This window comes from Periophthalmus magnuspinnatus, chromosome 7 (genome assembly GCF_009829125.3).
Source record: "Periophthalmus magnuspinnatus isolate fPerMag1 chromosome 7, fPerMag1.2.pri, whole genome shotgun sequence".
NCBI lineage: Eukaryota > Metazoa > Chordata > Actinopteri > Gobiiformes > Gobiidae > Periophthalmus > Periophthalmus magnuspinnatus.
In genome coordinates this window covers 29,995,868-30,019,374 of record NC_047132.1, presented here as the reverse complement: position 1 = coordinate 30,019,374, position 23,507 = coordinate 29,995,868, and the positions used below count along the sequence as shown (strand labels likewise).

The window sequence follows — 23,507 nt, the reverse complement described above, 5'->3', positions numbered from 1 at the left end:
GGAAATGACGTATTTACTGCCTATATCCCATGTGTCAAACTCAAGGCCCGTGGGCTAAATGTGGTCCGCCACGTCATTTTATGTGGCCCGTGACAAAGTAAATTAAAGGTCTGACTGTCTTAAAATATCCGTTTATCTGGAGATACACAGTTACACAGTCAGTTTTTCATATCTGCGCAAATCCATATGCGATATTTGTAACTTAAATAAGTAAAAAATATAAATAAAAATTAAATATAGTAATAAATATAGTAAATAAACAAGATTAAATAGTAGTTGCATTTAGTTTACATTACATTTGGTTACATTTAGTTACATTTATCTTACATTTGTGTTGTTTTGTTTTATTTCATGGCCGATATAGATACCGATTGTTTAGAATCCTGAGCAGCCGATGCTTTGTAAGATCTGCCGATACTTTTGGGTCGATATGTTTGATTATTTTCCTCAAATGTAATTTATATTTACTCCCTCACAGCCCTTTTTTATTTTGTGTAGTTAACTTTTTGTATTAAAGTGTTAATATAAAACTTTGTGTGTATTTTTCAGGCAAATTTTGACTGATATTTTGACCGATATTTTCGTTTTTGACCAAAGCAAAATATTGGACGATCCTGGAGATTTAAGGCTGATGACTGATAAGCTAAAAAGTCCAAATATCGGCCAATATATCGGTATATCTAGCTTTTTATAATAAGAGTATAAAGTGACAATTGTGCAGTTTTGTGGTTAATTTCACCGTCCAAGACCAACATTTACATAATCTGTGGTATTTTTTAACAGAAGTAAGTCACAAAAATGGACGTAAGCTTCAAATCCAACTCTAAAAGAATGTTATTAAGCTTTAGCAAAACATGAAATCCAATGTCCACATCTGTACAATAAAACGTGTAAAATACAGACATCTGGACAGTCTGAAAGGTACAGGACACTTGGCTCTGATCCAGGATTGACCTACCTCAGATATGTCCAGATGTCTTGTTCTTAACCATTATAATATAAAACGACTTGGGAGAAAATCTCTTTTGCGTTTCGTGAGCTCATTCCGATATAAGCAGAGACGCACCGATACAGCTTTCAGTTCTGATACCGATTCTGATGCCACGTTATTTCTGCTTTTTTTATATTATTATTATTCAGTATTTTTATTTTTGCACTTTATCGCCAAAGAAAGTTCCTCGTTTGTGAGTTGCGTTCACTGACAATGGCAATAAAAGTCTTCTGATTTTGATTCTGATACTATAGCTTAAAGTATACGCCGATATTTCCCGATATCGACCGATACCAGTGCAGCTAAAAACAAACATAAAATAAGACAGAACCGATCCAAACGTGTTGTGTAACTGTTATTTAATCCTCAGGCAAAGGCAGAACATCTTTGTATAAATTAAAGTTCAAATGGGGATGTATATGTCCAACCACAATATCGCCCGAACCGATATTTGCAAGCCGATATCCGATCCAGCAAATTTATCAGTATCGGTGTCGACATCAAAACCAGTATCATATCGGTGCATTTGTAAAAACAAGTCTTCTATACGGCATTAAACAGCACTGAGGATTCGCTTTAGGTTCCAATACTCCTACAATACTTCAACTATATACTGCTGTTTGTATTATTACTCTAAAGTTACTCTAAATATGTAATAAACTGTACTTTAAAATACTTATGTAACAACTATTAAAGGTTCTATATTACACAAAACTTACTCTTGTGAGCTTTAAGTCATGTTATAATGTCTTTTTCGCCTCAAAATCACAGGTTTGAATGAGTCTTTTTTATTAGTCTGTCTACAAAATGCTCCGTTCCACCTTGTGATGTCACGAAGTGTTAGTTTTCAAGTTATAACAGCTACCTTTTCTTTTCGTTTTTGTTCAGTCAAGATGGGCAATTCCGGGCGCTGAAATCATCCAAATGATTCAAGTAAAGGTGAATGGAGTTTAAAAACACGGTGAAGCACTTCCTGTATTGCCACATGATGACATCACTAGGTGGAACGGAGTGTTTTCTGTTCGAGAGAAGAACGCAGGCTAAATATGCAGGATTTGTGCGTTAAACGTGTGTCTGTTTGTGATGAGGAAACAACATAATAACGTCAGAAAACAGCGTAATATGGGCCGTTTAAACTAAGAAACAGCAGAGTGCGTGGAAACTGCTGTCAAAGCCAACACAGCTGAGCCTGTACTTTCATTGAATCTGCCACAGAGTAACTACACTGTCTGGCTATTATCTTGTACATTCTAAAGCCTCTGATATCTATTTAATGGGCTGGTACGACTCAAACACACGTCCAAACGCAGCCTCTCTTGTTGGTTAGTGTGGGCAGTGCCAGTAAGTGCTGCTTTGGGCTATGGTTTTTCACTACTGTCTACTGTGTTATTAACAAATCTATAAAAAGATCAGCTCAAGTTTTCCTTTCCTGTGTAATTGTGGTGTTAACAGCAGAGAGCAGGGAGCTGAGAGCCGGACTGCTGGGAGCCGGACTAGCCTCTCCATAGAGCAGAGAGCTGGGAGCCGGACTAGCCTCTCCATAGAGCTGGGAGCCGGACCGATCTCTCCATAGAGCAGAGAGTTGGATCAGTTTCTCGATAGAGCAGGGAGCCGGACTAGAGTCTCCATAGAGCAGGGAGCTGGGAGCCGGACTAAAGTCTCTATAGAGCAGGAAGCTGGGAGCCGGACTAGAGTCTCCATAGAGCAGGGAGCTGGGAGCCGGACTAGAGTCTCCATAGAGCAGGGAGCTGGGAACTGGACCAGCCTCGATAGAGCAGGGAGCTGTGAGCCATGCTAGATTCTCCATAGAAAAGGGAGCTGGGACCTGGGAGCCAGACAAGCCTCTCCATAAAGCAGGGAGCTGGGAGCCAGACTAGTCTTTCCATAGTAGGAAGCTAGGAGCCGGACTAGTCTCTCTATAGAACAGGGAGCTGGGAACTGTGAGATGGACTAGCCTCTCCATAGCAGAGAGCTGGGAGCTGGACTAGTCTTTCCGTAAAGCAGGGAGCTGGGAGCCGGACTAGCCTCTCCATAAAGCAGGGAGCTGGGAGCCAGAGTAGTCTTTCCATAAAGCAGGGAGCTGGGAGCCAGACTAAACTCTCCATAGCAGAGAGCTGGGAGCCGGACTAGTCTTTCCATAAAGCAGGGAGCTGGGAGCCGGACTACTCTTTCCATAAAGCAGGGAGCTGGGAGCCGGACTAAACTCTCCATAGCAGAGAGCTGGGAGCCGGACTAAACTCTCCATAGCAGGGAGCTGGGAGCCGGACTAGTCTTTCCATAAAGCAGGGAGCTGGGAGCCGGACTAAACTCTCCATAGCAGAGAGCTGGGAGCCGGACTAAACTCTCCTTTGCAGGGAGCCGGGAGCTGGCCTAGCCTCTGCATAGAACAGAGAGCTGGGAGCCGGGAGCCGGACTACCCGCTCTACAGCTCAGAGCGGTGGAGCGGCCTCATTGTTTCCAAAATCCGACTTTTCTTTCCTCTTGTTTGTTATTGTTAGCGACATCACTCATCGTCAGGGCTCGTGGCCAAGACCTAAACTCAAGGCATCGTCTACACAAGAAAGAGTGGGCCCTTCGCTCTTCACTTTTACTTTTTCAAACTCAGAACGTTTTTTGTTTTGCACGCAGTTATGGTAGTTTGGTAAATGCTAGTGGAATATTTTTCTTAAAGGTTCTATATTACGCAAAATGGACCTTTGTGAGCTTTAAGTTATGTTAGAATGTTGCTAGCTTCTCAAAAACAGACCTGGAGTTGTGTTTTATTTCATTCACACATGTTTATTATTAGTCTGTCTACATCTCTAAAGCTCAAAACGCTCTGTTCCACCTTGTGATGTCATGAAGTGCAAGCTTTCAAGTTAACAGCTGCATTTCACCCTACAGTTCAGTAAAAATTGGCAATTCCAGGGCTGAAATCATCCAAATGATTCTAATGAAGGTGTGTGGAGTTTAAAAACACAGTGAAGCACTTCCTGTATTACCACTTGATGACATCACAAGGTGGAACAGAGTGTTTTGAGAGAAGAACTCAGCCTAAATATGCAGGGTTTGTGTGTTAATGTGTGAATGAAACAAAAAAAACACAACTCCAGGTCTGTTTGTGATGAGGAAACAACATTATAACATAAATCAGTAATAATCCACTGTATTTAATATAATATAGCACTTATGCTAGTTCTGATAAAGAGAAAACAATTGTGTAACTATTCAGGAAAGGAACAATATTTTTTACTTTGGTTACACCTAAACTGTTTCGATATCTGATCCGGAAACACCAAAACAACTCCGATATGACGGTAATGAGTGGAGGGATTTAAGAAAAAATAGTTCCCGTAAGCCTTTTCCGTCAAGTATCAGTCACTCTCGTCTCTTCTAGCAGCTTAACACCTCCGCATAACCACTGTTTGTTTTCATAGTCCCTCGCCTCCCGTTCTGTTAGCGATCTCATCACAGCTCTCACGGCGAATGAATGGGACACAGTTTGATAGCTCCGTTAGCTCCTCCGCTCTCCGCTGACTCCAGCCGATTACAGCCTCGCACGGCCAATTATGCCAGCCTGCTAAATATGTCACACGTAATAAATAGCAGCTCCTGACAGACAAGGCCCAGGGAGAAAAGGCCCGAACGAGGAGGCGCGGAAGGGGGGGGGGGAAAGAGCAGCGTGGTTATGTCAGAGGTGTCATGGCGGAGGGAGACGGGGATCCACATACAGCGAAGGTGAACGCATCAAAGACGACACTGAGCAAATCGTATTTATGCAACTACAGGGTCAAAGTTCATTAGGAGAGTGTGGTATTTAAAGGGTGAATACTACACTATTTTCTGATCTATGTTCTAATGTTGTTTCCTCGTCACAAACAAGCCTAGAGTTGTGTTTTTGTTTCATTCACACAAACAAACTTGCATATATCTAGGCTGAAAACACGCCGTTCCACCTTGTGATGTCATCATGTGGTAATACAGGAAGTGCTCCACTGTGTTTTTAAACTCCACACACCTTCACTAGAATCATTTGGGTGATTTCAGCCCTGGAATTGCTCATCTCTGCTAAACAAATGGTAAAATGTAGCTGTTAACTTGCAAACTACCACTTCATGACATCACAAGGTGGAACAGAGCATTTTGAGCTTTGGAAATGTACAGACTAACGTGAATGAAACAAACAAAACACATCTTCACATATGTTTTAACATGGTTTAAAGCTCAGAAAAGTCAGTTTTGTGTACTATAGGTCCTTTAAGTATGCATTTTCGGTATTTGTACTTTACATAAATACATTTTAAAGTGGAAAATTTTTACTTTTACTTCACTATATTCGAGAGCTGTATCTGTACTTTCTACTCCACTACATTTTTTAACAGGACCGAAAAGTACATTATTTTTTATTACAGTTCGCTGAAAAGGCCCAGGTATTTATTGAACAAGTTTATAGCTTCAGCAAACAAAAATATATAAATAAAAACAGCTAGGAAAAAAAAAAACTAAAATTTTTTTCTGTTCCACAAAATCCAGCATAAATCTTTATCAAAATCACTACATTTGAAGCTTTGTAAGATCTCAAAATCTGCGCAAAATACTTTTTACTCTTTAAGTATATTTTTTAATTGGTACATTGGTTAATACTTTTACTTCAGTAGACTTTTTCATGTAATATTTTTACTTTTACTTAAGTATTTTTGGTGTTATGGGGGGCCTAAGTTCTTCAAAGGGGACGCTCACTTCCCCTTCCTCTACCGTGTTTCCTTCGATGTTTTAAACCACTTTGAATGTAGTTTGAAGCTAATAAAGCTAATAATAAAAATAATAATAAAATCTAATATAGAATTGACTGTGTAGTTTCCATGTGAATATTTTTTTCGAGACTGAATGTGCTATAAAAATGGACAGAAATCATTAAAGGAGCTATGGGGGAGCATTGATCATTCTATTGGAGGCTAGGGCCCCCTAAAACGCCCCCACCCCCATCGCTGGCGTCGCCCCTGCTTCAAATTTCCTCATCACGACGTGCCCTAACTACAAGTTCAACTCCATCCAGCTGAATATTAAACATTACACTCTTGACATATTTAATCCCTGAACCTCCACCCATGGCTGTGAATAATTCCGTAAATGAGGTCTGGTGGATGCTTCACTCCGTCAGCAGCTCCCCGTCTCCGCATCGACGTCGTTGGCCGGGGTTTAGCACATTAATTGAACGCTCATTTGCCCGCTGTCCCCTCGGGCTGCAGCTCAAACATGGCACTGACACTATAGCAGCCCATAATATTTGTAAAGGATATGCAGCGAGAACAAGAGGAGGCAGCCGGGCTCGATCCCTGGTAAGGAGCTCCGCCGGGCCCATGGTGTTTGCACAGGACATACCTCAGGAAGCTCCGACAACTGGGAATGTTTGTCCAGCTTCCAGCCTCTTCCATGCATGCAAACACGGGCCATACATGCACACAGTATGGAGACGCTATACAGACAGGGATACAGCACTGTAAATAGACACATATTTCACACACAGAGAGAAAGACCAGTGGATAACGCAGATTTACAACCGACAGTATGCGTGGAAAAGGAAAACTGACATGTGACTATATATAATTTTGAGTGACAGGTACGTGTAGTGATATGTAACGGTGTGTAGTACTCCGTTACATTTACTTGAGTCATGTTTTCAAACGTTTACTTCGCTAAATAGTTTCCAGACGCTCTACTTTTACGTCTACTCTCACTCCAGCGAAAATGGAGGTACTCGTCCCACCGCGTCTACAACTGACAGAAGCGTTGTGTGCACGATATGAAATGATTTGAACGTTTGTGTTTCTCGCGTCGCTCCTTCAGATATAATTTCGTTTTTTCTCGTCGTGTGTATATACACAGGCTGCAGGTGGCTCGTAACGAGGCTTTACGGGGGTGCTCTTTGCGGGTGTTCTCAAGGAGGATGCGATGGACTAGTGCGACTGAGGTGTTTGTTACTGCTCGAGTGGACACTTTTAAGTCAGAAAATGAAGTAATATCACGCACAAATATAAGATTCAGTGCAGTCGGGTTCAGTCCAACATGTGGAGACACTGGTGTGGCTCTTTTTAAGACATAAATGTTAAATGTTTTGTCACTTGTCTGTTTTAAAAATGGACCATGAGTTCAGAATAAAGATGAAATTAAACTGAATATATCCTTAGAAAAAATATTTTGTAGAGTTATTTTACTTTTTTTTTCTTTACTACACTTTACAACTCTATATACAGTTGAAACCAGAACTTTACATACAGTACTCTATATAAAAAAACACATGCGCTTTTTTTTTTTTCTCAGTCTCTGACATGAAATCAGACTAAACTTCTCCTGTTTTAGGTCAATTAGGATTACCAAAATTATTTCTATTTGCTAAATGCCAGAATAAAGAGAGCAGGATTTTTTTAGACATTTTTTTTACTTACTTTTACATACATTTCTGCCCAGGTACTGCAATTGGAAAGTAGCAGTAGCTAAATCTGACACAAATCATCTCTTCTTTTGTAAGATTAATGAATTTGTACATGATCCCTGACAAATAAAGACTAAAGAAAGAAAGATTTAATTAGTATTTGGTACCATTGTCTTTAAATTTTAAACTCTAAAATGTATAAAGTAGTAAAAATAAGGAAAAAAACAACATTGAAACTTGTGTCTGGTCATGTATAACAAAACATTTCCTTCTGAAGAAATGAATTACAACCTCCATCTTGCCTGGACTGCAGTATTTCCACAGTTTTCATAAGTCACTCCTCCTCAAACACATATTTTTAGCTCTTTACTTGTAACTTCCCGGGCGCCTTCTGAGAGTTCACAGCCATTAACAAACATAATCAACATTTAGCAGCACCCTTGGGTCCCTCTAGCAGGTGCTCCGCTCGCCTCTCTTCTTCTTCTCTGCTTTTCCTCGCAGAGTGAAAATGCCACCACAGTGCCCCATGGGAGGAGCAGGTCTGAATAATTTGTGCACTGCAGTGGGACTGGGGATGGTCTTAATTATAGAGCAGACTCAGAGGACGGGATGGGGGGCGGGGGCGGGAGGTACCGGAGCCCACCGTCCCACCAGCGTCCCAGGACTGCCACGGCCAATAATTAGCACGAGGATAAGCTCCCCCTCCCCAAATACAACTGGTAGCTTATTGAAAACATATGTCTAAACAATCAGTGAGGCTAAATAACTTCAAGGGATGCAGTAGCAGAGTGGTTAGCTCTTAGTTTCTTGTGTTTAAAGGTCCGATATTTCGCAAAATGGATTCTTGTGAGGTTTAAGTCGTGTTATAATGTTGTTACCTCATCAAAAACACACCCGGAGTTGCGTTTTGTTTCATTCACATGTTTGCGTAACCTTTTATTATTAGTTTATCTATGTCTCCAAAGCTCAAAATGCTCCGTTCCACCTTGTGATGTCATGAAATGGTAGTTCTCAAGCATGTTTAAAGGTCCTATATTACGTAAAATTGACTCTCGTGACGTCTAAACCGTGTTATAATGCTGTTAAATCGTCAAAAACAGACCTGGAGTTGTGTTTTGTTTCATTTTCACACATGTTTAACGTACAAACCCTGCATATTTAGGAGGTTTAGGAGGTTTACGAGTTCTTCTCTCAAACTGAAAACACTCCTTCCACCTTGTGATGTCATCATGTGGTAATACAGGAAGTGCTCCACTGCGTTTTTTAAACTGTTTACATCTTCACTTGAAGCATTTGGATCATTTCAGCCATGGAATTTCTCTTTATTCTCTTTTGAACTGAAGGTAAAACGTAGCTGTTAAACTTGAAAACTACCACTTCATGACATCACAAGGTGGAACGGAGCATTTTGAGCTTTGAAGATGAACAAAACACAGCTCCAGGTCTGTTTTTGAGGAGGTAACATCATTATAACATGACTTAACGCTCACAAGAGTAAATTTTGTTTGATATACTGCAGGGGCAAGAGATTTTTTAATGTTTTTTGCAAATAGACGTGTTATTTCAAGAACTTTTTACATTTGTCAAAGCCGATTAAAGAGAAACGACGAGTGTCTTTTGTGCGCCGTGTGACTCGGCCAATCTAGACTTATTAATAGTTAAAGTTGGTTTGTAGCAGAGATGATTTCAAATGGACGCAGACGCTATTATCCGGCCGTTGTGGGAGAAAATATTCCGTCTCTCTCTTTCCCTGTACATCGCAGGTCCTTTCTGTGGTATACGTGTCCCTCCCCTGCACACTGCACACTGCACACTGCACACTCCTATGAAAGCTATTGTGATCGTGGGTCTGGAGTCAGCAGAACGCCTGAATAAGCCCGTTAACATGCGCACAGCCTCTGCTCCCTCCTGTACTGGGACTGTCACTCATTACTACAGCACATTTGGCTCGCGCTCCTCGCTTCGCTTCTATGAATGAAGATCGATCGCAATTACATCGATATAGCAATTAGCATCACCTGTGAATAACAAACAGCCCTCTCTCCGTACAGAAACGTGCTATTTTAGATGCCCGGACAACATCACAAATCGGTCTGAGATTGTAGCAAATGTTGAAGTTTGACATATTACTGGAGTAAATATAGACGATAAACGGTAATACTTACGCTAATTTACGCCAATGACACAAAAACGCAAGAAAAAAATACTCTAAATCTACAATATTGTTATAAAATCATGTGCTGCGATAAATAAGTAGCAGACATACACCTTTATAAAGAAGTGGAGGTCAAACACAGCGTTTTAGCTCAAGTCAAATGACGCTAATCGATGCTAGCAGTTATAGCGGCGAATTTGGAGCCGAGTTTTATATTTGGAATTCCGACTGCGAGTATCATAGCAACCAAAGAGCCAATCCGGAGCGAGGTTGTTGAAGGTAACACCCGTTCGTCCTCGCACCACTGACTTAGCTGGGAGCGAGTGCTTAGCAACGCTGTCGATCAAACTGGTTGCTAACGCTAGCGGGAATGGCGTTGAGGAAAGAAGACGCCTGATTTGTCTGTTATTAATGTTCATATCTTGAGTTACGAACACAATAGCGAAATAAAAACACCAGGACCATGTAGAGCGGGTTAATACGAACATTTAACGATCAAAATGACGAGTCTGACGGCAGCAGTTACAGAGAGAGGAGTGACAGTTTTTCAATAGAAAGTGAACTGGGGCCAGAGTCGATGGAGCCGGAAGTACGCACATGAAACGCGACGGCTAGCAGGTTAGCTACGTCCATTTATACATATATACGGTGTGTCTACGGTAGCAGAATGAAACACTTTAGCACTTCGTTTGCATCTGTAATGAGTCATAAAAGTTATTTTTACAACTTAAATCTTATATCGCTAAAAAATAACCCCACGCTAAAGAATACTGACCTCAAAATATATTATTCCAGCTTTTTTTATATATATATATATATACAACAGCCGATATAGAGATTATTGTGTCAGGCTTAATCACAATTACATTTATTTAAGTTTTCAGTCTTATTTTGAAACTTAAAACAACGCTGCTAATATAAGATCACATAGATAAAAACATGTATCGCTAAAGATTAGACGCTTTGCTGCAAAAAGGTCCAAAAAAGTAATAAACAACCATACAATTACTACGTTTTTGTATCGGTAAATAAAGCTAGTATTTCTGTCTATCAAAGGCTATAATTAACATATTTTACTGTTATAGAAAACATTATAAAGATCTTTTTTACATCTTCTGTGTTTACTCTGTTTGTTGACAGGCGGAACCCGTCGCCATGTTAATATAAAGTAATCAAACCTTTGCCGACATAAACAAATGTAATAAAAGACCAACAGGGAAGATAAGGTATTCAAACGGAGAGAGGGAGAGAGAAAAAGACACGTAGAGAGAGAGATACTCCTGAGCGGGGCCTGTCTGCGCTCATATCTTTGGAGGGGAGGATATATGAGATGGGTGGGGCATGCTGGGTAAACACAGGGACTACTCTATGCAGTGTCCAGCCCCAGCAGCAGCAGCGTGTCTGTTTGATTAAGGTATTCAAATAAAGGAGGCCGACAGTGTTCCCATTTCACAGAGCAAACCCACAGAGGGCCTCGGACAAGAGCTGGGCGCACCGCAATTATCCTGGTACATTATGGACCAGGGAGTACTTTAAATACAGGCTCCACTGATACTCTGTTTGTGCAGTATAAGGCTATAAAGCAAATGTAATGCAAATGTGATGTTATATAGAACTACATTTATTCCATTGTGCCACAGTTTGCAACTAGTTTAGTCCTGGTTGCTTTAGTTTTAGTTGTGATTTGATAAATATTTGATACTACAACCATAGATTTGTTCTGTTTGGGTAAGACCTTCTTGTTTGAAGTAAGAATCCATAGTCCAATGTTAACGCCTGTGTGAGAAAAGTGTATAAAGTGTGTGGTGAGGCTGATACTTCGCGGATTTCGCCTATTGCGGGTTATTTTTAGAAGGTAAACGAGGGACCACTGTAGTGAAGTAAAAGTAAAAAGTATCCACTGTAAAATGTACTTAACACTGCCAATAATCACATGACAGTATTAGCTTTAGTTACTGCGTACTCCCTGTTGTTCTAATACGAGCAGCCCTCCAGCAAACACACACACACACACACACACAAAAACCATCGTGATATCATTACCTAATACTATCATGGCTCCTCGGCTGCACAAGAGCACCTAGAGTAAGTCATAAAAGGCTGGAGCGCTCACAATCACAAGGAACAAAACGAGCATTGAACGCATCAAACAAACGTCTTCAGGGTTATCCATTCCTCATTGGAAATCTGCAGCTCTGGGTACATTTACTTCTTGTTTCATTCTGGTCTTTTATATCGTTTTTTTGGTGATTTAGGGCGTATTACTTCTGCAGCAGTCTACACTAAAGGTCACAGGGCTGAGAGGACTCTATATAAGGAAGTCAATAACAAATATGCATGAATTAACTTGTGCAAAATATAAAGTGAAAAATAGACCAGGCTGTATAACGGCTCACGGCAACGCTAAGTTAGTAATTGGTAAGAATATACTTGTGGTTCGAGCGCTGTGACTCACGATGCCACAAAAAGACCTTTGCAAATAAATAGACTATAAACCTACAATAGAACGGCATTATTTTGTGCAATTACATCCAAATTAGAAATGGTTCAAAGGTTTGGCGCTAAAAGTGGTTCAGAGGATTTCAAGTTTGGTTTTGTAAAGGTCTGTTAAAGTAATTGCTATATCACCTTATCGTTCAGTGTATTAAAGCTGGAACAATGGACGTAAGTACTTTTTCTTTGCAAAAATAGGCAGATTTTGGGTGTTTTTGTTGTAATGCGATAAGATTTGAGCTGTAGAGTGGTGAATCAGTCGCTTTTATGGTAAATTATTGGTCCTTTTTTGCTGTTTATTTGTTGCAGCTCATGTCTTTTAACGAAACAGTCTATTTAAAAATGGTTTACTGCGATTATCTTGCGTTATTTCAGCGTTAAACAGTGGCATAAAGTAGTTTAAATATGGTCATTTATCGCAAAATATCGTGCTTCAAAATGCGTTATCGTGACAGGCATCGTTTCACCATTTTGATATTACTAACCAAAGCTTCAACTTTTATATAATCGCAAGTTTTACTATCAAAGTTATGACTGAAGTGGCTGGAGGCTGTTGAGAGACAGAAAAATGGAAAATGAGAAAACTGTGACCTCACGCAGACCTTCGAATGTTGGATAGTCTGAGAAAAAGATGATTTAACTGACAAAATATAGGAAAACAAATAAAATGTTGTATAAATCAAAATTCTAAGTTGCTAATGCTAAGTTGTAGAATGTAAAACAGTATGATTAGGCTAAACTCTCAATGGATTCAATGTGATTCTCCTGTTTTGTGTTAGCGGCATAAAGTATTTCCGATATTATCATTTATCGCGATGTTTATCAGTATACGCGATATATCGTACTCCAAATTTCTTTCTCGTGATAAGTCTAGATTAGCCAAGTGTCTGTTAGCCACATGTTAGCTCAACCTTTGGGCTAGGGTTGCCAGATATCCATATACCGTATTCTCCGGACAAGTTGCACTTTTTTTTCTTTTCTTAATTTGTCCGGGGGTGCGACTTATATGCGGAATATAAGTCACATCTGAGTATATAATTTCACATTTTCGTTACGGTCACTCAACAACTTGACAACCACATTTTTTTCTTCATTATTATGCTTTTTTTTAACTTATACTGCAGGTTGAGTACAGTATTTTCCGGACTATAAGTTGCTCTGGAGTATATCTTTTTATTTTTATCTTTATTTATACAGAGGAACCCACAGAGAGTACTTAACCTCTCTTTTTCATGGGTGCTCTGTTTAAAATACAATACAAACGAATGAATAAGTCCATATAAAGCATGATTTTAAATTGACTTATTCATACATGTTAATACTGAGGGCAGGTTTTCAGGAGTTAAACCTGACCCTTGTTAACAGGACACCAGTCGCCCGATTCCCCTCTGAGATCCTACTCAGCCCACCTCTCATTTGCAATTCTAATAAAGCTGGGTAGTTAATGTTACACTGCTAACACTCCTGTGCTCCCGATGGACCTGCACCCATCCCGCTGTGAAAGCTAACAAACCCACAGACCTGCACCCATCCCGCTCCTCTGAAAGCTAATTCACCCATAAGCCTGCACCTATCCTGCTCTGAAAGCTAATGCACTCTTAGACCTGCACCCATCCCGCTGTGGAAGCTAACTAACCCATAAACCAGCACCCATCCCACTCTGGAAGGTAACTCACCCACAGACCTGCACCCATCCCACTTCTCTGAAAGCTAATGCACCCACAGAACCGCACCCATCCTGCTGTGAAAGCTAGCTCATCCATAGACCTGCACCAATCCCACTACTCTAGAAGCTAGCTCACCCATAGACCAGCACCCATCCCACTCCTCTGAAAGCTGACTCACCCAAAGACCTGCACCCATCCCGCTCTGTAAGCTAACACCCATAACCCTGCACCCATCCCGCTCCAAAAGCTCGTTCTGATCGTCAATAATTTACGTGAACAGTTGTAATTTAGAGTGACACAGCTCTGCTCATGGAGTCACTTTCTTCTCTTAAAATGACACTCTTAAGTTGACCTGTGACGTTAGCACATTTTGAAACCTGATATATCGCTACAAAGATATGTAACGATAAACGATAACATCAAATCTACTTTATGCCACTGACAAAAAAACTGAAAAACATAAACCAGGACAATCCCAGGAAACCATTTTGTAAATAGACAGATAGCAGAAAGAAGCAGCAATAAGCCATAGAAGTGACTTATTCAACCCTCTGCAGCTCAAATCTGACTGTAATTCACAAGAAATAACACACATCTCAACATTTTTGGAAAGATATTGTACAAACCATAGATTTTCGAGCAACAAAATGTATATATATATTTTTTCCAGCCTTCACTCCAACAACTTTTTGTCCAGTTACAGACAACAGTGTGTAAAAATATTGAAATATCTATATATTGTATCGTGTCATTTAATGATACAGTATCGATATCGTAGGTGCTGTATCGATATATCACCAAGAGTATTTTTTTTGATATATTTTACCAAATTATTCCGTCACAGCGCTACATTTGTTTGACTTTTTTAAAGGAAAGACACTAGTTTATGCAGAACATTTGACATTTGATTCACTGTTTTGATGATTAAAATGGGTTTATTTCATATTAACTTTGGTTTAACAAAGTCTTTTAGTATCACAGTCGTGTTTTAGTCGATATGATGTGATTTTCAGAGCCTTTAAACTGCACTGTCCCTGTGTAAATGTAAATGTGGAGCTCGTATAAACTGTGGATGAGCAATACTGGCAAATGGAAGAGTCTGATGTTTTTCTAGTTGGTAAAATGCACAAAAAAAATGCAGTTTGTTATGTTCATTCATCTTCAATAAACGAAAGATAAATTAAAAAACACATAAAATTAATGTTTATTTTTAGTGAAAATGGATCATTAAGTGTCCCGAAAGCTGTTATTTTTCACTGAATCATATCGAATTTGAAATATAGATCGTATTATATCAAAGCGACAGTGTATTGTATTGAGATATGTATTGAATCGTGGCCTACGTATCGAGGTATGTATCGTATCGGCAACTTCTTAATGACACCCAGCCCTAGTTACAGATTAGAATTTGTGTTTTACTATGGATCATACTGAGGGATTACACAGACATCTATATGAATATGACCGCGCTTAGATTACGCGCTATAATCACTACATTGACGTATCGTTCATTATACGAGAAATTAACAACATATTCTTTGCAAAACAGTGGAGATTTTAAGATATTTCAGGTAAGACGATAAGATTTAAGCAGTACAGGATTGAAATTCTGCTTTATATTTGTTGCATCTCACGTTTTTCCAATATTATCGTTTATCGCGATATTTCTCTGTAGCAATATATCGTATTTATTTTTTTATCATTGGGGCTTTACATTGCAAATCTTAACATTGCAAGAATGAGTTTATTTCGAGCTGATAATAGAAAAGGAAAAATGTTTATGTCTAGGTACAAAGTTGCGCTAAAAACTATACCTTTTTTTTTTTTTTAAAGTAACTAGTACAACATGGAAAATACTGCAGAGCAAATTCATATCGCATTCTTACTTTGCGGTTTGCCGTTGTTGATCTGCACACTTGGTATCAGAATAAACTCGTGCAAAAGTATGGGGGGGATTTGCAGCAGTTTTGTGGAATCGTTTCAGTTATAAAGACTTTCCAGTGCCCACACAAATGAGAAGAAAACATCCCCAGTGGTTTATTTTTCTGTATTTCTTGTTGTGAGCAAAGACCAGCCAAAGCACTCCAAACCATTTTATCAGAGAAACTACAAGAGGTGCTCGGCTCTCTCATCCTTAAGCCTGTCCAGGTGAGTCACTGCTATCTGATTTGACCACGAATAACATGACTATAGCTGCGCGCCTGTTCTGTCTACATTAGTGCTGCTGGGATTATTGTTCAGGCTAAAATAAGAATCTTGGTCGAGGCTAGTGCTCTGAAAGTCATCGAAATGGCAATTTGCGTTAGGTTTTTCTGTGTAAAACTGCTAACCGTGTAGTTTAAATGTGTACAAATGTGTTCGGAAATGGGATTCTTGTACTAGTTTAGCAGTTTAGGTTTCAGTCTTGTCGCTAATTCTTCTGGACGTGTTTAAAATGTGAACTTTAAACAGGATTATTTGCTTGTAAGAAGAAAAAAAAAAATGTTTTCTCCAATCGTTCAGCCCTAAATCAGGCCATAGTCTATACATTTGTCTATATACACTGCCAGGCCAAAAAAAATAAATAAATAAAGACGCAGTTTTTGTTTTTTGGCGCCAACGGACCATCGGTTTCTCTGATTGGTTAATCCGCTTGTCAATCATGGAGACAGGACCAAATCCCAATAAATGTCTTTTATTGTGTTATATTGTGAAAGCATGTGGTTTTGACTGTCCCGTTGTTTCCTTTTTATATTTTTTTTACTACAAGCACTTCAAAATCCTCATTAAACCACGATCACAGTCTCTTATTGGTCCCCGTGATACTTTAAAAATTTTGTACATACACTGCCCGGCCAAAAAAAAAAGTCGCCACGTGGATTAATCTAAGCAAATATGTTGGTGTTGCTGCAGTTGGTCCGGTCCAGGTTCAGCAGAATGAGGTCAGCTGACACCTGAATATACTGAATGACCAGGTTATTCCATCAGTGGATTTGTTCTTCCCTGATGACACGGGCATATTCCAAGATGACAATGCCAGGATTCATCGGGCTCAAATTGTGACAGAGTGGATCAGGAGCATGAGACGTCATTTTCACACATGGATTGTCCACCACAGAGTCCAGACCTTAACCCCATTGAGAATCTTTGGGATGAGCTGGAGAAGCTTTGCGCAGCGTCAGACTCGACCATCATCAATGCAACATCTTGGTGAACAATTAGCGCAACACTGGATGGAAATAAATCTTGTGGCGTTGCAGAAGCGTGAATCAAACCTAAAGGCGTTTTTTTTTTTTTGGCCAGGCAGTGCATGTCGCCATAACTGTACTAAAAAATTCTACATTCAAAAGTGTCTCCTGCTTCTTCTAGTACTACGAAAAAACAACGTTGAAGCACATTATCAAACCGCTACTTTGACTCAACACTGCTATTTCTATTCTACTACAACGAAACTGGATTCTAACACAGTTCCGCGATGAAATCAAATATAGAAACCAAGGGGCCATTTTTCTAACACTGTTACAGGAATAATCATTAACAGGTGTGAGTAGGCAGGGACTCGTTTAACTGTATTTCTGCAACACGGTTATATAAGGCAAAAAGGTACTTCAATTTGTGTGTGGGGGGAAAAAAAAAACGCCATTATGAGCGCGTATGAGTTGGACATGTGGATATGATTAAGCTTTTTTTATGTGTGCCGAAGACTTAAAAGTAAAATCCATATTAGTAAAGTAACATTTGAATAAGCCGTGCATCTGCTTTACGACTGACAGTTTTGTTGAATCGTCAGAGTGCAACCTACAACTTTATAACTTCATAGCCTTTTAATATAACATAAGACAAGTCCTTGAACAAAGTCAGACTCCCTATGGTCTTTATTGTGAGATTACAAGGAGCTGGCCTTTCTTCTCTCTCTCTTATTAGTGTAATTGGACAGCCATTCACTTTCAATGGAGTTATAAATGCCACCTCAAATGGGACCGGCACCAGCCAAAAGCCTTGGGGGGGTATCAAAACTTAAAAGATAGACAGAGAAAGCAGCGAGTCTTGTGCCAAGCGGTGTGTGTGGTTTCTCGTTACAAAGTAATTAACGGTACATTACTGGCACACAACCATTTAATCGGTGAACTCCCCGAGGAGAGCCATGTAAGCCATAAGAAATCATTGAGAGGGAGGATAATGTTAGGAGAGCGGAGCGGCGCAGGGCCAGTATGGATTCTATACAGCCCCTGGTATTCCACATCGGGTGGGACACCTAATGCCAGCTTTGTGCAAAACACAACTGCGCAAAATCACAAGGGAAGTAATGACAGACATGCTAAAGGTTCAAGGGGAAAGGGGCCGATTTGGGAAAGAGAGAAAGAGTGAAAGAGAAGAGCAAACAGAGGAGTGGACAGTAATGGTGCCATGTTTCACTATTAAACCGGGACTGGGCAGAGGTTGTCAGCGTTTATTCTAATAAAAGTCAATAAGGTAGCTGTATTTGTTTCTATATAAAGCCACGTATACAGTGTAGTACAGTTGGCAGTACAATGCTATTCATTTAAGCGTCCCTTTGAAACGCTAATCCAGGCCTGTCATGTGAATACATTTTAAAGTGGGATGTATTACTGAAGTAAATATAGAAATATACATGATAAACGGTGATGTTTAAACCAAACCGGAAAGCAGAATTACCCCGCAAAAAGTATTCTTAATGTGTGCAATATCCTTAAACTATGCCCTTAATGCCCTTAAACTACAAGAACTGTAAGAAATACATAGCTTTGTATTAATAATGAGGTATAAGTTCATCTTTTAGAGCTTAAATCACATCGCAGTACTAGAAAAATAGCACAAATTTTCAAACTACAGCAAGTAAAAAGTCCACACGACCCCTAAAACTAGTGCTCCATGTGTCCTGTATTGAAGGATAAGTTGATATAGTATTTATAGTGACAGGACTATGCTAATCTCTTTTACTGGCTGCACAATGCCTCTTCATAAATGTGCTTTACTTTAGGAGCTGTATGGATTTCGGTGTCTGCTTTTATTTCCACGGAAGACTCTTAGACACTACTTGATCTGAAGTGAACTGTCGTCAAGGTTACAATATTAATGAACTTGCACTTGTGGTGTTGTTTACATTACAGACGCAGCTTTGGGGGACTACACCACAAATAAATCACTTGCCTAGGAGTTTTCCTGACTAAGACTGAGGAGGTTGATGCGTAATGCTTCGCTGTTTCGCTGTAGTTTTGGCTCACAATACAGTTTAAATGCGTAAAACATCCCAACGTGCCATAGAAAAACGCATGCGTAATTCTCCAACCAGAGTAAAAAAAAAGACCTGTGCCAGTTAGTTTGTGCGCTTAAGAGTCGCTGTCCAAACAATTACCAAACAAAATCACTCCTAATCCAACTCATTAACTTTGCAAATGCTGTCCAAAAGAAAAGAAGTGTCCGTTTAGAGTAGATGTCCAAAGCGCACGGTGCGTAAAAGCAGCCCGAACAGCATAAAAACACAGAGAGAGAATATGACAGGTGAGGCCACGGGGAACTACACTGCACGGGGGGTAACTGCACTGCACAGGGGGGTAACTAGCCTTACCTTGCTTGGGTGGTAATAGTCCAACGAGCTCAGACAACTTGGGTCAGTCGGTAGAGTGCATGAACCCACATTGGCCGGGGGAGCAGGGTAAAACCTCACGTCCATCTCAGGCGGAGCGACACTGAAGGCATGAAACCACACTTCTCCGCGCGTCCTGGACTCGATACAGTTTGACAAACAAGCCGCGGGGGTAAAAAAAATAAAAAAAAAAATAAATAAAAAGAAGCTGGCTGTTACTCGGCGCGCGCTCTCCTTCTCAACATCCACTCTCCGAACTTCCAACAACTCTGGAGATGCGAGCGAAGAGACAAGGATGCCAATTTGTCAAACACTTACTCCAAGAAAGAAAAAAAAAAAAAAAAAGAAACACATACAAATGCCCCAGACAAGCACGTGCTGGCAAAACTCTCCCCGCGGAACCAAAACAAACAAAAGCGTCCTTCCAAATTGATATCCGTGCGTTTTTCCAAGTAGTTTTTACGCGGGATAAGCGCACAACTCAGCACTCCTCATGGACCTGCATATTCTCGCAGTGGTTCCAGTACAGAAGTGCGCGGACTTCCCTCTCTGCCATGCGACCTCTGCTGATAATAAACGGGAAAGAGGAACGGAGGCAGAAAAGGGGGAGGGGAGATTGGTGGCTGCCTTGGCAACCGCGCTCCTTTCTGCAACTGCGCGCTCCTGATTAGCTGCAAATGTAGCGGTGTGCACGGCTGGGCATTATGAATCCGCTGTAAAAAAAAAAAGAAAAAAGGGGCTGCATTTGGGTTATTGTGGCAGGGCTGATGGGAGGAGGCGCGCGCACACTGCTCCACGCACACGTACGTACAGTTGGCATTTGGATATTTGCATGGCTGGACTATACCTGACGCGTTGTGCAGTGCAGAGTTCACCTGGTCATGCAAAACCACGTCTCAGGCCGTGACACGTTGCCCTCAAGTTGACTCTTCCCGGACTTTCCTAATTTTGAACACATTTTAGACTAGCAGTTTGTGTTGTTAATACTGAAATTGTTTGGTTATCCAGTAAAATTATCTGTTTGTCTAGAATAAATTCCACATAGTTGTTCTTTTCAGTTTTATTTCGCATCTCTCGGGCTGATGCATAATGATTTTAGCAAAGAATTTTAAACAAACGCGCCCATATTTTAGCAAAAGTGGATAAAATTTTGCATTTTTTAACTGGTCTATTTGCAGGAATCTCAAACTCGCGACTCGAGACGATATTTTGTGGCCCGCAGCAGGACAATATGAAAGTTTAATGTTAGTGTGGCGTTACCGTGTCGCGTGTAGAAGGTTCCACCAAATCGGTAAACCCCAAACACACGTCTCACTCACGCTGTGTTCTCCTGTCACAAAAGATTCAACAAATAACGATGTATATCCATAAAATCCACATTGCCTCCTGCGGCCCACAGATAATTAGAGTTTGAGACCCCTTGTTCTAATGCGTGTTGTTTTTTCTTCTAGTTTTGGTCATTAAAACACATTTTTGACTTAAAAGAACAAACACTATGTAACTTTTCTGCTGGAAAATACGTCACTGCTGGTTTCTATGGAGATCGAAATGCTTTGACAGGAATCTTCCACACTATTTAACATATTTATTAGTGTTTTTGTTGCTAAAAATACAAATTGAAACAGATTCGTTCTTACTGCGAACAGGGTCATCTTGAATACACACAGGTTTAATGCCACAGTACGGAACAATGCAGCTAACGCAATAACATCTCTATGGAAACAAGCAGGTGTCGGACTCTCCACCAGGAAAGTCAGATACAGATGTCGGTGCAACATCTTTTAAATCAGACATATTGTGCTTGTGTCGCTCTGTAGTTATAATCTCTGACGTTCGTGGATCATTACGTTATAATTTGCACGTTTTAAATCTCAATATTCATCTAAAACGACTTAATAAAAGAAACAAATCCACTGACTTCTGTGTTAGGAAACAACGGTGTCCAATGGGAGCTGACGTCGCCGTAAACGTCATCACAACAAAGCGCCGTGTAGCTGTCGGCGAGTAGAAGATTTGGACGATTTTGACGTGACGCTGCTGAATCCTGCACGTATTATCGATAAAATGAGAAAATAAAATTGGAGAATGAAGTGGGCGTGTACCAGTGGAGGTGAAAACGAAGATTCAGTGACAAAAAGGCGTCTTGAAAATGATTAAAGATGGCTCAAACATGCACGAGTTGCTCCAAATACAACTTCAAGTGAGTAAATGTTGAGGAGAAACAACTATAACGTGGTTTAAAACTCTGAAAAGTCATAAATCTGCTTTGAGACGTCAGGTTCACAGTAAAAGCAGTGTCTCTGTTTGATTAAAGCGACACACACGTAACCTCAGAGACATCACTGTGCAGGGTGCAGTGCTGGAATATGCTCTGTGGTTTAATCTTGGGTACGCTGCAGCTGCACGTGTAGAGGGGGGGGGGGGTTTCGAGAGAGGGGGGCTCTGACAGCTCTGTGAATGTGATGGATGGCATGGGCCTGCCCTGTGATGTGCATGCACATTTGATGTTGAAATGGCCCATCCATGGGACCATTGTCTTTCAATCATGTCAAGGCAAAGTACAGCAGAGAGCACATTTTCTGCAGGCCGCGTTATTGCTGCGCCACAGTTTACGGCTCGATCCATAGCCCCTGTCTACACTCCACTTTCCCTTTATTCAAATGGTACAGCTCTTATTTCCAAGGCACCTAATTTGATCTGTTTCTGGGACGCCCTATGGCTCTAAAGAGTGGTGATATTTCCTTGTTATCACTCTTTAACAGCCCTGCAGACAGGCTTTCATTAGAAGAATAAAGGAGCATGTGAGCTGGAGAAGGCTGCAATTGTTTCGCACAAACTATATGACGGCGGCGTCGGCCCACTGCTTCTGCTTCTGCTGCTGCTGCTGCTGCGGGCTCCTCGGCTTGTTGCTGCCAGGAACTGTAAAAAACTCCAAAATACACTGTCTGGCCAAAAAAGAAGTCGCCACTGAGAAAAAAAAAACAAAAACGGTCACACACTTTAATATTTGGTTGTTCCGCTTTTAGCTCTGATTCGCTGTGTCATTGTTTCGATTTTGCTTCTGCAACGTCACAAGATCCAGTCTTGCATTAATTTCTCACCTGTTGCATTGATGCTGGTCGAGTCTGACGCTGCTCAAAGCTTCTCCAGCTCATCCCAAAGATTCTCAATGGGGTTAAGGTCTGGACTCTGTGGTGGACAATCCATGTGTGAAAATGACGTCTCTGTCTCTCTCTTTGCTTCTCCCTTTCTCTGCTTCTATTTCTCTCTCTGTCTCTGCTTCTATTTCCCTCTCTCCCCTCCCTCTCTCTGTGCATCTTTCTCTCTGTCTCTCTATTTCTGCTTCTCCCTCTCTCTGCTTCTCGTTCTCTCTCTCACTCCCTCTCTGCTTCTATTTCCCCCCTCTCTCCCTCTGTGCATCTTTCTCTGTCTCTCTCTCTGCTTCTATTTCCCCCCCTCTCTCCGTCTCTCTCTGTGCATCTTTCTGTCTCTGTCCCCCTCTCTCTGCTTCTCTTTCTCTCTCTGCCTCCACCCCCCCCTCTCTCTCACTCCCTCTCTGCTTCTATTTCCCTGTCACTCTCTCCCTCTCTCTCTGTGCATCTTTCTCTCTGTCTCTCTCTCTCTGCTTCTCTTTCTCTGTCTCCCTCTCTCCCTCTTTCTCTCTCTCTCTTTTTAGCGAGGACGTTGAAGTTTGTGTAGTAAAAATGTAAAAAGGAAACAAGGGGACAGTCAAAACCACATGCTTTTACAAAAACGACACAATAAAAGACGTTTATTGGGATCTGATTCTGTCTCTGCGGTTTCTGATGGGTGTGAGTGACAGGTGGATTAACCAATCAGAGAGACCGATGGTCCATTGATGTCAAAAACAAAAAACAAAAACGGCAGCTTTCAAGTCAATAAGAAAACAAAAGTAAACCACCACTGCACAGGTCAAAGGTCATGGGTTGTACATGGAACGTTTTCAGTCTGGCTTTACATTCCTTTTGAACGCCATTCACAAATTCAAAAGGCTCGTATAAAAACAGGTCAGGGTCCGGCTCAGAGGTGACGCTGATCGGGCGAGGGGAGGTCACGAGAGCGATCGGAGACTCTCTGTTTAGTCTTTTTTAGCGTCAAACATTTGCTTTTAAACCGAGGCAAGCGCCAATAACAAAAACCCAATTACAAACCTCATCCGTTTATAGGTCAGTTAACGAGAG

At 40.8% G+C, this 23,507-nt stretch overlaps 1 protein-coding gene across 2 annotated transcripts in view; it reads right to left on the bottom strand.

The window, feature by feature from the left end:
• LOC117374071 (thymocyte selection-associated high mobility group box protein TOX-like) overlaps nucleotides 1-20,013 on the bottom strand; it is a 194,796-nt gene extending 174,783 nt beyond the window's left edge. For both annotated transcript variants that reach the window (XM_033970217.2, XM_033970218.2), the window contains exon 1: nucleotides 19,288-20,013. In XM_033970217.2, coding sequence (XP_033826108.1) covers nucleotides 19,288-19,392 — 105 coding nt within the window. In that variant the 5' untranslated portion in view covers nucleotides 19,393-20,013. The remainder of the gene's footprint in view (nucleotides 1-19,287) is intronic.
• Nucleotides 20,014-23,507: the final 3,494 nt, after the last annotated feature.